Source organism: Astatotilapia calliptera, chromosome 19, assembly GCF_964374335.1.
Source record: "Astatotilapia calliptera chromosome 19, fAstCal68.1, whole genome shotgun sequence".
NCBI lineage: Eukaryota > Metazoa > Chordata > Actinopteri > Cichliformes > Cichlidae > Astatotilapia > Astatotilapia calliptera.
Genome location: NC_137440.1, coordinates 25,485,182 through 25,500,034, shown reverse-complemented (window position 1 = coordinate 25,500,034; position 14,853 = coordinate 25,485,182). Strand labels below are relative to the sequence as shown.

General features: G+C 37.6%; 2 protein-coding genes across 3 annotated transcripts; one reads left to right on the top strand and one right to left on the bottom strand.

The window, feature by feature from the left end:
- Positions 1 to 331: 331 nt before the first annotated feature.
- Positions 332 to 7,482, bottom strand: pole2 (polymerase (DNA directed), epsilon 2). Its single transcript, XM_026152232.2, has 20 exons — positions 7,380 to 7,482; positions 6,015 to 6,176; positions 5,603 to 5,703; positions 5,438 to 5,513; positions 5,096 to 5,173; positions 4,849 to 4,942; positions 4,680 to 4,754; positions 4,477 to 4,560; positions 4,262 to 4,318; positions 4,128 to 4,176; positions 3,960 to 4,032; positions 3,205 to 3,377; positions 3,034 to 3,123; positions 1,695 to 1,749; positions 1,547 to 1,606; positions 1,379 to 1,456; positions 1,121 to 1,229; positions 768 to 944; positions 601 to 668; positions 332 to 493 (listed from the first exon to the last, which is right to left on the bottom strand). The coding sequence occupies exons 2-20, from the start codon at positions 6,083 to 6,085 to the stop codon at positions 475 to 477; spliced, it is 1,587 nt and encodes a 528-aa protein (XP_026008017.1). The 5' UTR covers positions 6,086 to 6,176; positions 7,380 to 7,482; the 3' UTR covers positions 332 to 474.
- LOC113012187 (kelch domain-containing protein 1) lies at positions 7,068 to 14,815 on the top strand. Of its 2 annotated transcripts, XM_026152234.2 has the most exons (14): positions 7,068 to 7,193; positions 7,470 to 7,624; positions 8,092 to 8,162; positions 8,400 to 8,517; positions 8,927 to 9,039; positions 9,634 to 9,721; positions 9,838 to 9,921; positions 11,554 to 11,634; positions 11,725 to 11,783; positions 11,899 to 12,008; positions 12,114 to 12,186; positions 12,288 to 12,372; positions 14,116 to 14,168; positions 14,535 to 14,815. In XM_026152234.2, the coding sequence occupies exons 2-14, from the start codon at positions 7,517 to 7,519 to the stop codon at positions 14,677 to 14,679; spliced, it is 1,188 nt and encodes a 395-aa protein (XP_026008019.1). In that variant the 5' UTR covers positions 7,068 to 7,193; positions 7,470 to 7,516; the 3' UTR covers positions 14,680 to 14,815. The 2 variants fall into 2 exon arrangements, with proteins under 2 accessions (XP_026008019.1, XP_026008021.1); XM_026152236.2 differs by lacking the exon at positions 14,116 to 14,168.
- The last annotated feature ends 38 nt before the right edge of the window (positions 14,816 to 14,853 follow it).

Here is a 14,853-nt window from a genome sequence, read left to right as displayed (position 1 = left end):
GCTGAATGGGAGAGGCTACAGCAGAACTCAAAGCTCTGACTGTGCTGAATCCAACAGCATATATGCCTGTATCAGGGACAGGATGCATCTATCACAAGAGCCACTCTTTGGTATTTACCTTGCACATTAATTGAGTAAAATTGGTTGCACATATAAAAATGTGTCGGTCCTTTTGAAACAATTTTAGAAAAACATATTTCACAAAGCTACGATATAGTGACTATAGAGGGTAAAACAGATAGGAGTTGATAATGTTATTAACTTAATGCTACTGACTACTAAGGATGGTTCAAGTTGCAATTCAATGCATAGACACAAAAAGGTCAGAAAGTTCAGTACAAAGCATAAAAACTTTATTATTCCTCATAGAACAAAGACTCAAAGACCATAAAATTATTTGATTACCAGTCAATTTTCAACATCTAATATCATACAAAAGTAATGTACAGTCAAATTGCAAATCCGGGATTTTCTTCACAGCCCTTGAAGTTTGCTGTGAAGAAGAAATAAGAAAACTGTTTAGTTTGAGCACAATCACCATTAAAACCACCATTGTCACTGTTAAATACACCAAAAACAAAGAGAGAGGAAAAACCCCACCTGTCCTCAACTGTCCTGTTGGATGGATAGTACACCTTGAAACTGAATCCACTTTTTGGGAAGGAACCCTGACAAAGTAAACAGGTTAAAAAAAGATATTGCTTACTTATATTAGAAGAAAGCATCCTCTATGATTTTCTGACAAAGAATCTGTCATTCATTCATACCGGGTTGACACAGAGGCAGTCTGTGTTAGTGATGCTGAAGGGGTCGTATTTGTCTGCGAAGACGATGACGTCAGGTACCGGGTAGACTCGTAGGGAAAAGTCATAGGCCCAGAATACAGGACTGACATACAGAGGCAGTGGAGTCAAGTGACCCTGGGATAGGATTGTCCTAACAAACTGAGAAGAGAAAGAAAAAGAAAAATACTACTATCACTACTAAAAGCTACTTTTTGCTTTAAAAATATTAGCAAAAAATGATTAACAAAGGCTTATAAACCTCTGACAACATGATAAATGCTGAAGTGATGATTCTTCCTGTATGAACAGGTTTGTTAAGAAAAGTTGAAACTCACATGGTTTGGAATGTCAAGATTGTTATTGGGCAATCGGACACAATTCCTACACATCTTGTTGACCAGGTCCTCTCTGATAATGATAATCTCCTGGCTGCAGTACTGAATCCTGTCAGAGAAATATGCATCATTACATTATGTGTCTGCATGGTTTTAACTAAAACTATTCAAAATCATATCTAAAACCTGTACTCCAAGCTTAATTAAACACACTAGCAGATACTTGTGCATCAAATAAGAGCCACATGTTTGTTTCACCTGCATGGATTAGTTGTGAACACAGAAAATGGCACTCTCTGTCTGAACTCCTCTGTGATGTGGTCTGCCAGGGGAGGTCTGAAACATAGTTTACCCACATTTGTTCAAACCACTCGAATCAAAATCTCACAGAATAAAGTTGAAATCTAAGCGTCTATTAAGGTTTACCGTGGCAGGATGGTGCCTGGACCAGGGTCTTCAGGACCGGGAACAAACACAAAGCGACTACTGCGGGTTTAAGATGAACACACTGAAACATGAGTAAGTAGAAAACAAAACAATAGCAGAACAGAGTGAAAAATCTATTAGAGCTTACCTGCTATGAATGCTGGGGTATGAGCATATAGCATCAGCAAGGGCTTTCAGTGACTCTAAAAAACAATAAACAAAATTAATAATAATAAAAAAAATGAGTAAAACCTCTGAAAACCTTTGTCTTTGTCCCTTTATTAAATTGTTCAGATGTTCTACAGATTTTAGCATTGACCGATTATATATGTATAGCTATTCAAAATATCCATCTAATCAGCCAATCACATGGTAGCAACTGAATGCGTTTATGCATGTGGAAGCATTTAAGACTTAAACCATACAACAGAATAGGGAAGAAAGGTGATTTAAGCAGATGTGATTGTTGGTGCCAAAAAAGCTGGTCAGAAACTGCTGATCCACTGGGATTTTCCCACACAACCAACTCTGGACAAAACTGGCTTGTTTCCTGATGGGCAGTCAACAGTAACTCAAATAACCACTTGTTACAACCCTGTATCCTTAAGAGCATCTCTGAATGCACTACATGTCAAACCTTAAAGCAGACGGGCTACAGCAGCAGAAGATCTCTCTGATTGCTACTCCTGTCACCTAAAAACTGAACTGAGGCTACAATGGATTAAAATTGTATAACAGAAGATTTGAAAAATGTTGCCTGGTCTGTCGAGTCTCGATTTCTGCTGTGGCATCAACTTTAAATGCCACAGCCTACCTGAATATCATGCTGATCATGTCCACAGGGTATCCATATTCTGATGACTGCTTCCAACAAGATATGACTATGAAAGTGAGTTTACTGTACTCACATGACCTCCACAGTCACCAGGCCTCAATTCAATAGAGCACCTTTGGGATGTGGTTGAATGGGAGATGTCCAGCCAACAAATCTACAGCAAGTGGTGTTTCCAGCAGCTTGTTATTCTTCTTATCGTTTTAAACAAATAACACTGGCTTGTGGCTCTTTATTCACTCTCTGTTTCCTATAACAGTTAATGACTTGCACAGCAGCCATATTTGCTCCATAAATAACGTGCACTGAAGTATGAGATGGTCAGAGTATGCAGTATGTCAGGGGCACTAATGTTTTCATTCCACGGAGGAATTTTTTGAGGACACACACCAGGATTCAGACACCAAAATAATAGCGGACAGCAGAGGACACGTCGTTTCACAGCTGTCTTGTTTAAATAAACATTCCTGGAATTGTCACAGGACATACGTGACAGGAAATCGCTGTGCTTACGTTCAGCGTGAGCTCCATATCACGGCCAGTCAATTGATCCATACAGTGTTTACACAAAAAACTATGTCAATAAAATTTTAGAGCATCTGTCAAAACTCACAAGCAGAGATTTCAAGATGTTCAGTGTGTTATGAGACTTTACCTTTGAGTGATTTGAGCTGTGTCTTCCCATACGGGGCAGAAGAGAAGTTTCCACAGAAAATGAAGCAGGTGGGGGGCATGGCAGCATATCCTGCAATTTAAAAATGACATCAAAAATGTTACTGGTGTCACGCAAAAGTGTACTGTTGACTTGTAAAGTTCACTATCAGACCTGAGAACATGATGTTGAGCTTTTCCATCACTTCCACACTGTCCAGCCAGACATCGGAGACGATAACAAACATGGCGTCTTCATTCTCCTCTTCCAGCTGCTTCAACTTTGCGGACGTTTTCACTGAAGTGGCAGATGGACCTCCAAAAAAGTTAATGTTTCCGTAGTATGCTCTGGAAATAATATAACAATTACACCAAGGAATCAGAATCATTTTCTGGGGACCTCATATAATAGAGCCGTAGTTATCAAGGAATTCAAGTAAAACATGAAATAATACTGTGGACCCAAGCAGGACAGCCCAAATCCACAATTGCTCATCGTGTTCTCATAAGATGCTGTTTCTTAACAATCCCCTGATGGTAACTGAATTAAAATTATACACTTTAAAAGTTTCCTAAAAAAACATTTTTAAGTCCTGCATTCTGACTACAATAAGGCTGGGGAACTAAGCCCTCCTGTAACATACTGTGACTGTATTCAGTCTTTATAGTCTGCTGTTGAGAAGTGTGATCTTGGCATGTCTGTGTAGCTTATAATGACGATGATCTCCAACTTAAAGAGTATTTGCCTTCATATTAATTCAGTGGCATTTTCACAAATTAACAAGGAAGACAAGTTAAACTGACTTCACTTCACTGGAAGCTCCTTAACTTTTAGTCTGAACATGATCTCACACACACAGAAACTCATACTTTATACTAGAATGTAATGTCAAAATGTATATTTTGTAGTACAACTACTCTTCCTCTGACCTTGTGGCTGATGAAGGCTCTGTTGGTGGGAACCCGAAACCATTGACGTGGAACACAGAGTCCTCGTACCAACCTAGAAAACAAACCGTGAGTTGCAAATTCACAAATAGGCTTGGATGTGTGTATAAAATCCACATTTTGCCATTTTTACTAGAATAATTATCTTACCTTCTGCCAGTACAAAGCAGGATTCTGTGTAGAGGCCATTATGAAACTGGTGAGAGTGGAGCTAAGGAATTTATCTTTTATATTCCATGTGATTTTGCATAATATGAAGGACTTTTATTAACATCAAAGGATATTGCTTTGGACAAGTCCAGCTGTATTGTTCCACTTGGGTCCTCCAGGTAAAATTTACCCTGAAAAGAATGGTTTTCAAATGTTAAATGAACCAGATTAAACAACAACAACAACAACAAAATCCTCAAACTGAACATAAAGTCACAATTTTCATCGCATTCAGTGAAATGGAAAACAAAACAAAACATAATCTCTTATATTTATCTGGATCACTAACCTCTTTCAGTTGTGTGATCATACCAAGTACAATCACCTCTCCCAGTTTAGCTGTGCTACCAAGCAATGCTTCAACCGTCTTCAGCTAGGAAACACAAATAATGCTAAAAATGGTTAGTTAAATTTGTTTTGTTTTTTTAAATAGCTGACATGAGGTAATACACGTTTAACACAGTGTCCATTACAGTAGCTTAGATGTGATACCTGAAATTTGTTTTGACCCTCTTCAACAGCAGCTCCTATCGCTGGCGGGGTGAAGAGTTCATGGCGATGTGTTCGCTGCAGAAATGAATACGACATGCACACTATACATATTAAAAATGGCAGCAAAGACAGCAGGTCAGCCTGGAATCATGAGACAGATTTTACTGACTTGCTGAAGGATTGTATAGCGCTCCCTGAAGAGTTCAGCTTTTTCTCTGGCCAGGCCACACAGACTGGGGGCTGGATGACTGGTCATACTGATGCTGGATGGAAGTCAAAAGTCAAAATAAAAGCTTTACAATCTTTGCCAGACACACTGCGGTCTGCAAAACGGCAGAAACATTTATATTTAAACAATAATTTACATTAACTTTAAAACAAAAGAGAAAAAAAAAAACCAAAGTTGTTTTACTCACGGTACAAATTTCTTCCTCTCCACACTGTAAATGTATCTGGGCACATCAAAGGCTCCAATTATGTTGAAAACATTATCTCTGGAAGGGACGACTCATATAAGTAAACAAGTTAATCCCAACCTTACTCTACAAAGAACCTGCAACTGAATGATTTCTGTCCCAGCATTTAGTTTTTACTGGCATTCATTATATTAAAATGCTTTATGATCAATTAATTAAGCATACTGTGTCAGCTTCTACATGAGTAATAAGTCCAGTGGATATTTCATTTCAGTCGATGTACAAAGGACACCCCGAGTCCTTCCAAAAATATTAGAACAATGCTTTTTTTTTTAAACTTACATTGTTTCGTCACAAGTTTGAGTGCAATCCTGCACGGCACTTTCCACCACGGACATCTCGATCATGCTGGAGGACACTGCGCGAAAAATCAGTACAGTCACAGTCTGAAAAAACTCACATGGGAGCACAAACATAGGAGCACACAACAAGCTGTACTGCACTCACATGGCTGTTTTTCCACTGCATCCAAGACCCTTTCAATAATATCATCAAGTTCAGAATGACTGACGGACTCCAGCACCTCTACAAGGTACCTGCTGGCCTCACTGGAGCGCAGAACAAGAAGAAGCCAATCAACAAATAAATAAACAAAGATAACAACTACATGACTAAACACGGTCCAACTACATCGAATTATATGTGCACATCCAATAAAAATGAAGTCTAACAAAAGTGTAAAAAGCTTTCTTTGTTCGTTTTTAAAAACATTTTTTCTGTATTTAATAAGGCAAAATACAGAAGGCTTGCACAGCGAGCTGCCTGTTCGTAACTTCAAGATGAAACAAAAGACGTCGTTGTGTTTTCGAAAGTTTTCAAAGCAGAAAAAAAACATTTTTATCTACACAAGAATACATACGGGCGCAGTATAAGTCCTCTCATCTTGAAGCCAGAAGACACTTTCGTCTTTATTCTGCGTGCAACATCCATGATTATTTCTGCTCCGACTCAAGCTTTGGCGCTAAATGTCAACTTCCGCAAACTTCCGCAAGTGTCGTCACTTCCGTCTTAGGGGCCGCCTCTATTTTATTAAAAAAAGCGAACTTGAAAACAAATCTGCCGAATCATTTTCACAAAATTATGTTTTTTTTGACTGTGAGTTTCTCTTTTAAGTCTATTCTAATTTCCATTATTGTGTTTTTTAATACAGGCTAAAGATGCATAAAACATCACCTAGCTTTTTAAGGATAAATTATTTATGAATAACAAAAATAATAACAATAATAACAGAAGTTATCAAAACGAAGCGCAAAAGGTGTTACATTGTTTATATTGTATATTTCTTAGCATGTTAATAGTGATTTGACAAAACAGAATACAATTACTCTATCACGTGTCACCTTATATTTTACTGCCATTTATAGACTGTGATAATTATATAAAACATAGTAGTTTCATTATTTGTCAGTAAGCTACCATAGTGAACCATACGTTAGTAATTGTTTATTGCCACAAATTAACTGTATCGATGACACAAACAATTCTGCTCCAAAACTGTAGATTTGTCTCATGGTATTTTTTGATTTCGAAATTGATTTTGGAAAATATTTGTTTGTTTGGCCTTAATTCAAGTTTATAAAAAAAATCCTTTTGAATATATTACTGACTATATAGTGTAATTAGTCATAAGTACTGGTTATTAGTGCTTATGAATGGATGGACAGAGAAACTGTCCATGTTGTACAAGCTGAACAACTGTGCCTTTCTGGGTCTTCTTTTGAAACAAACAAAACCAAAACAAAAATCTATACAAAAATAAATAAATAAATAACAAGACAAAATGCTGTCCAAGAGTAAAATTCTTGGCTTAATATCTCGAAATTTTGACTCAATAACTTCAAAATTCCGAGTTATTGTGAGATAAAAAAAAAAACAAAAAAACAAATAGAAATTTTATGCTGGAAGAGGTTCACCGGAAGTAGTATTTTATTTTGTAGCTGTGTTTACAGTATTTGGCACCGAGGCTTTCTTGTCCAAAATATGTAGGTTTAAAAACATGAAGAAATAATATCCGACAGCTAACAGCGCGTTGCGTCCCGTGAGTATGCACTAAGTATGGTTATTTAAACGTTAGTTTTTCAGTGTTTTTGTACTGTGGTTATGTATTAACCTGTTCCGAGCTTTTGTCGGTTGAATTAGTAGACTACCATTTTTTTCTTTTCGCATACCCAAATAATATTTAGCATAAACCGAAGACAGTAGGATGGTTCGAGTTTCTACTCACAGTTAGCTGTTGCTTTTGTTCTCGTAAATACATATAGTTGAGCATAGGTGAGACATTTAGACATTTTTTCCTTTTTTGTGTGATTTTTAGGTTCAAGTGCATGCCTTCACGTCTCTGTGTGTAAATACCAGTCAGTTATGGATTCCGCCTTTGAGAGGCACTGCTCGGAGCTGGTCGCCCGGGAACGAAGCGGACATACTGCTGTGTTGCATGACAATCTCCTGTATGTGTGGGGAGGCTATATGGTGAGAAAACACTGAAACATAAAAGACACAAATGACAAGGAAGAGAAGGGAAATTTCTCCAGTACTGTATTAAACATGTGATATTTAAATGGTGGCATTAACTGTATATGCCAATTTATACCTAGTAAAATTAAAAATAAAAATACATTCATAAATAAATGAGGACTGCTGTGCATTATTATATGTAACAGCTTCTTGCTTTTTTTTTTTTGCTTTCATTTCCCAAACCACATGACCTAACTCCACCGCCTGCACCTGTATTATAATGCTTCTTATATGTTAATAAGTCAGTAGTGATTAAACATCTGTTAATATAAAATATTTTTTTTAGTTTAATTTAATTTCGTTTTGTTTTTCATTTCTGACTCAAACACCTGACACTTCTCTGGAGACAGATGAAAATATAAAAATGAAATGAGACGTTATGCTAAAGTGCTTAATTTATTTAATTATTTTGTTCTTTCCAGTCTGTTGCTGAGGAAGAAGTTTTCTTACCTAATGATGAAATCTGGGTGTATGAACTAGACGCAGGTATTTGGTAAGAAGACTGAAAAAATTCCTGCTTGCTTCTGTTTGCAAAACAAAAAATACCAATGCCTGTTAAGCCCTGACTTTCACTCTGTTTTTCAACTCGTGGAAATTGTGTTGGAGTCATATGACATTTCAGCTATGTTTGAACTTACAAGCACTCTCCTGGGGCTGTTTGACTTCTGAGTTGTGAGTGAATATAAGCAGTTTTTCTGCATTTTTCTTTTCTTTTTCCATTTTTCTGAAGGAAGGTGTGTCACATGGATGGGGACGTCCCTCCCCCCATGTCTGGGACCTGCAGCTGCTACATGAATGGACACATGTACATATTTGGAGGTTGTGATGACAATGGACAGACCAATCAGGTTTGACTAATATCTGAGGAAGTGACTGTTAATGACACGTGTTTTTTTTGTAAACATAGTTATGTTTACATTGTGTGAATGCTTAAGGTTTAGCAAGCACTCCCGATGCTTTCTTTCCTTATGTAAAATTTGCAGAGATAGTGTTTTAAAAATAATGTACATTTTATGTTTTTTGTGTCCATGATCAGTAGCTGGAAGTATTGATCATTTAAAGATTACTCTGTAGTGCCTCTAGTGGTCAAAAACTCCACATAAACCTTATAATGTTGTGCGAAACAGAAGTATCTATGGGCATGAACTTAAGGTGGAAAGACCGGAAAGACGCTGAAAGAAAATGTTAAATGTTGATAAATAAATGCAGCAAAGAGATAAAGGAATGAAGATTTGATCAGTGTTTCTCATCCTACAGATGTACGGCGTCAACCTGGAAGATGGGAAATATACATGGAAGAGGATAATGCATGAGTTTGGCTCAGCCCCCTCTCCCCGAGACAAATTGTCCTGCTGGGTTTACAATGGACGGTGAGCACAGTGAAATTTTAATCAAGTTTAATTTTCAGCATTTTGTTACCACATAAATCACTACAGGAAATCAGTAGTTGTGAACTAAAATCTATTTTTAAGATTACTTGTCAAAAACTGGTACTAAAGAAATTTTGAGGATTAGATACTGAATTTTCCCCGCATGACGCTGGTTTGGAAAAGTGAAAGAAAATGGACAGATAAATAGATAAATTAGGTTTCCGTGTCTTTTTCATTTTTTAAATTGAATGCTGGGTGTTTGATCTTACTTTGATACATGAAGTGAAGAGGCTATCCATGTGTCTTTGTTTCCTGCACCAATTTCCGAGCAGATTTGGATGTCCACACAATCAACATTTTTTGTTAACAAGTTAATCTTGTAATCTTGGTTTTACTGTTTTTGGATTTGACGTTAAATCCAGGTTTTGTCAGGCTTTCAACATCTTTTTAGCATTCTTTATCTTAAAGTCATCATCCGAACAAAAACACAACCTGTGTTGAGTTTTGAAAACTATTCAGCGTTACGTCTGTTCTTGATTGGATGTATAATTTTATGTTAATTGGAAATTATTTTTTTGTGTGATATTTTTCCAGGCTCGCCTACTTTGGTGGTTATGGTCACAAACTACTGAGTGATCTCGACCGGAGGAGTGGAAGCTTTATTGTGGATGAAACTTCATGGGTAGGTTTTTTGTTACTCACTACAAGTCTGTTAGCTGTCTCTGTGAGATTTTTTTGAAGGTTTTTGTTAGAAAAGTTAGCTTCTTTACACCTGCTTAGCTCTTTTGTTATTGCCAGGTGGGAGATGTCTTTTGGGGATGGAACAATGAAGTTCACATATTTGACCCCATGCAGTCCAGCTGGAGTGAACCGCGGACCCACGTGAGTCAGTTTGAGATTAATTCATGCTGGTATTGACTGAAGTCAGGAATTTCATGTGTGGGATTTTTCCCCTGATGCTATAAAACTTTAATTAGTAACTTCACAAGTGGAAATATAAATAAAAGATAATTATTAAGACCTAAGGCTAGGCATGTTTGACTGTTGCTCTCAAAATGTTCCAAAATTGAGCACATGCAATCTTTATACAACACTTTGATGAGACAGTGTATAAGAAATGTGGAACATCTTTGACTGCAGCTCCTGCAGGGCATGCTTACACAGCTGAACAGAAACAGCTGATGCAATATTTCATCATCACCTATGCGTGTTGTTCTTATCCAGTGCAATCTGTAAGAAATGCTACCATGTACAGTGTGAAAAAGGGTTTGCCCTTTTGCTGTTTTTTTTGCATATTTGATTTACTTTCATATTACATGATCGTCATTACAGATCATCAAACAAATTGGAATTTCAGACAAAGATAACCAATGTAAACGCAAACGGCAGTTTTTAAATTATGATATCATTTATTAAGGGAAAAAGGCTATCCAAACCTACCTGAAAAACAGAATTTTCCCCTTTTTAAAAAGGAGTTAACTGTGATAAACCGCAATCTGAGTTCAATTTCACTATCAAACCCCAAGACCTTTAGACCTGTTGGCTCAAGAAATCACTGAAATATAGTCTGTCTAACAAAGTGAAGTTGGCTAAAAGATCTCAAAAAGCTACAGAAACAACTGAAAAGTCAAATTATTGACATATGTCAGTCTAGAAAGGGTTGAAAAGCCATTTATAAGGCTTTGGGAATCCAGTGACCCACGATGAGAGCCATTATACACAAACGGAGAAAACTTGGAACAGTGGTGAACCTTCCCAGAAGTGGACAGCTGACCAAAGTTACTCTAGGAGCTCATTGATGACTCATCCAGGAGGTTAGAACAGAAGTCACAAAAACATCTAGAGATCTAGAGAGAGAGGCCAGCCTCACTAGCCTCAGTTAGGAGTTCATGATTCAACAATAAGAAAGAAACTGGGCAAAAACAGCATTCATGGGAGACCTCCAAGGAGAAACTTGATGAGCTCAAAGATGTTTGGTAAAATATTCTGTGAGACAAAAGTTTAACTTTTTGGAAGGTTTGAATTCCTTTACATCTGGCATAAAACTAACACAGCATTTCAATACAGAACAGTCAAAAATGGTGGTGGTAGTGTGATGGTCTGGGGACTGGGATGACTTACCGAAATTAATGGAGAGCAGATTGAGTAGAAAATGTCAGATCATCAGTTTTGTGCACCAAAGCTCAAGCATACTTGGGTTATGCAGCAGGGACAATGATCACATTAGAAAGTCTATCACTGAATGGCTAAAAAATAAGTAAATGAAACAAAATCAGGTAGTACATTTCTGTGTTCATAATGCTATCTATTTTGAAAACACCATTGGTTGAAATGCTCTTAGACACTCAATGTTGTACAGAAAAGGTAACTTTGACTTTCAGAAAGTCTGGAGAACTCATCAAGAACTTTAAAAACAATTCCAATAACATCTGGGTCCCTGGAAGCAAAAAAATAAAGAAATGTTGGAGTAGCCTGAGACTTTTGCACAGTACTATACACTGTTTTTGCTTGCAGGGCCGAGCTCCTGCTCCAAGGGCAGCCCATGGCAGTGCTGCGCTCGGTTACAGAGGATACATTTGTGGAGGTAGAGTTATGGTAAGAGTCCCAGTTGGTTTTCGATGTAGTGTTTATGGATGCATGTTGTGTTGATCAGAGAAAGTTACTTGTGCTGTTTTTTAAATGCAGGAAACCAGGACAAATGACATCCATTGCTTAAACCTTGAATCATGGACATGGTCAGAAATGTATGTAGCCATGTGTCATTGCTATACTGTACCTTGTCATGTGGTGTATGCAGAACCTGAGCTCACAGTGAGTTTTTAAGTTAACTGTGTGTATCATGCCAAATCGGTTTTCCAGAATCCCGTTGTCCCCAACTCCGGTGGGGAGATCATGGCACACACTCACAGCAGTATCAGACAACACCTTGTTCCTGTTTGGAGGTCTGAGTGTTGACTGCAAACCAATGAGTAAGAAAATGCATCCTCTTATTCAAGTTTATTTCCTTTGCTGCTTTGGTCCTTTTATGTCCTCTAGTTGTTTTCTTCTTAGTAAAACAAACCTTGCTCGATTAGGTGATGGGTGGTTGCTTGATGTCGAAACAAAGAAGTGGAAAGAGTTAGAGCATCCCTTTAAGAATAAGCCAAGGTAACAACTTATGAATGTAATATTTATTACTCTGAACAAACGTTATAAAGCGTTGCTGTAAACTGTGATCAGATTTTAAGTGGTACCTTCTCCTGTTTAAGGTTGTGGCACACAGCTAATCCAGGCAAAGATGCTGATGTGATTGTGTTTGGTGGAAGTTGTGACTACATCTTGCTTGTCGACACTGTAAGTATCAGAGGGAGACGCATGTAGAAGCTAAAAACAAAGGTGAAGTTAGTTTAATTTTCCACGTCTTTGGAAATCATGACACAGGTGCAACATGAAAACTATGTTTTTGTTTACATGTATGTTATGTAAAATTTAAACAGGGTTTACTCTATACTGCAGGGGCTTGTACTTCGAAGCAAGTTCAACGTGCACAGTTATCATTTGCTTATCTGGCTTCACTTCCACTGACACAAACAAAGGTGGTAATTAACTAAGTCAACCCAGCGCTTCCAAGCTATGACATGAAAGACAACAATCGTAGACATGGACAAGTCTGCTGGTAGCACAGTGGCATATTTCAGAAAGAAAGGGCAAACTTTTTCTTCATATTAGGAAAATATGAAAAATCTGAACATATAATATCGGCTAAAGGTGACACAAATGCAGCCGAAGCAGCACTGTGTAAGTGGGTTTGAATGGCTGCAGCCAATGCAAATTAGAGCTTGTTTTTGACGATCTATGTTTTTTATTAATGCTTATAACAAAAAAACATAGACTTTAAACAGTCTTTTTAAACTATAGATCTGCCTTTACATGGGCTCTTCCAGGAATGGTGACACTGTTTTCCAGAGAATTGATTTGTGATCAGGTGGTATTTTTGTACTGTTTATCTCTTAACTGAAACATAACCTGCAGAGCAGGTCAGAGTGCTATATGAGGTAGCAAGTTCAACACAGCTATATCAGAGGTTAGTTAGTTTGTCTGCAGATCAAAGTGAAGCAGGTTTTATTGATTGAATAAGTGTTCCTGGTTATAAAAAGTCTGAACAGTTTCTGCTCTGTGTTCTAGTAGCTGCAATTCCAGATGTGTAAACGAGTGTTAGCAACTGATTAAAATCGAGTATAAAATATTTGTAAAATTTCAGAATCACCAGAATTTACATTTCATTTAATGCTTTATTACTTTGAGGCTCCTGTATTTTAATTCATTATTATCAGGTTGCCCCAAAAGCTCCCTGAAAAGCCAATTGATCCAAAGTGGTGCAGAGAGTGTACTGACAGGGACTTGAAAGAGAGACCATATTTCTCCCTTATGAGCTGCCCTATATTGGCTCCCTTCTAAATTTCCCCTCTCCCTCTTCTGGTCATGGTGGAAGGGTCACCCCTCCCTACGCCTGGTTTCTGTCTGAGATTTCTTCTTCTTAAAAGGGAATTTTTCTTTCCGACTGTCGCCACATACTTGCTCATAGAGTGTTGTGGGATTGTTTCTAGTACACTAAGTACTTTATATAAATAAAACTGAAGCAAACTGAATTAATAGAATAGGGAAAAAATTGGAACTTTATGATGATTTCAAACCGAACATGTTCCTGTCTGGGTGTTTTCAACATAGATTACTAAAAAAGTCAGCCCATTTCGAGACTTCGCAAATTAACCCATTAATCCTGATTTGTAGTACTCCCCTTAGGCCTGAAGTACAAGTTACCGTGGCAGTGTACCCTAACATGAAGTGAACTGCCTTTCTAACACTGAAAACTCAGCGTTAACCATGAAGTTAACTAAGCCCTTAATCTTGCTTTGTAAGGCATCAGGTCTCTTTCTCTCTACAGAGCAGTCTACACCTGACAATGAGGCATTAAAAAACCTACGGAGAATGTTTGCTAAAGGAACTGATCTAATGAACATAGTTTTGTGAATAAATGAAGACTACAAATATGTCTATGGATGTGAACCTATGTAAACCTTGTGCATTTCTTTTCAGGGTCACTGCAATGATGCACTTGTTTTTCAGACGCAACCATATCCCCTGTTTAGGTAAAAAAACTTTCTGTGATACCTTTACCAGCAAGATGTCAAAAAACTAAGGCAAGAAAAGTAAAAGCGAGATCCCTTGTACGACACAGAGCATTGCAGCACTTATTAAGTCCGATGCAAAATGAATAGGATGTAAAGTGGGATGGAGGCGGAGTTTTCACAGGCGCCATCAGCCTTGCCTGACCTACCGTGATTCTCACTTTATTGCTACAAACAAGTTTGTCCTGCAGCAGCTCTGTTAGAGACAAGTAAAATATCTGCTGTCCTAAGTATCTGCTGCTTTGTAGGGCACGTTACTTTAAATATGCATTCGTCTCCCAAAATAGAAATGAGAATTGACAGGCTTTTTTTTCCTCCTCCTGACAGGATTTGTGAGGATTACATTGCAAAGAATGTGAGAAACAACGAGGTGCTCCGAAATCAACTTCCTCTCCTGCCTCGCAAGCTACTGAAGCTCTTACAGAGAAGGATCTCTTTCTACAGGCCTTCGAAAAAGCAAATGACTAGCTAAAAAGACCTTGAATGCCATGCTGTTTAAAGTGCTATATTTCTCCTTTATTGTTTTACAAATTAATATTTTATTTTGTACAGTCTGCCTACAGTCCCTGCGATGACTGCGCTGAATAAATGACAGATTGACACTTTGATTTGCCTGATGCAGATTATTACAATACGCAGATAACTC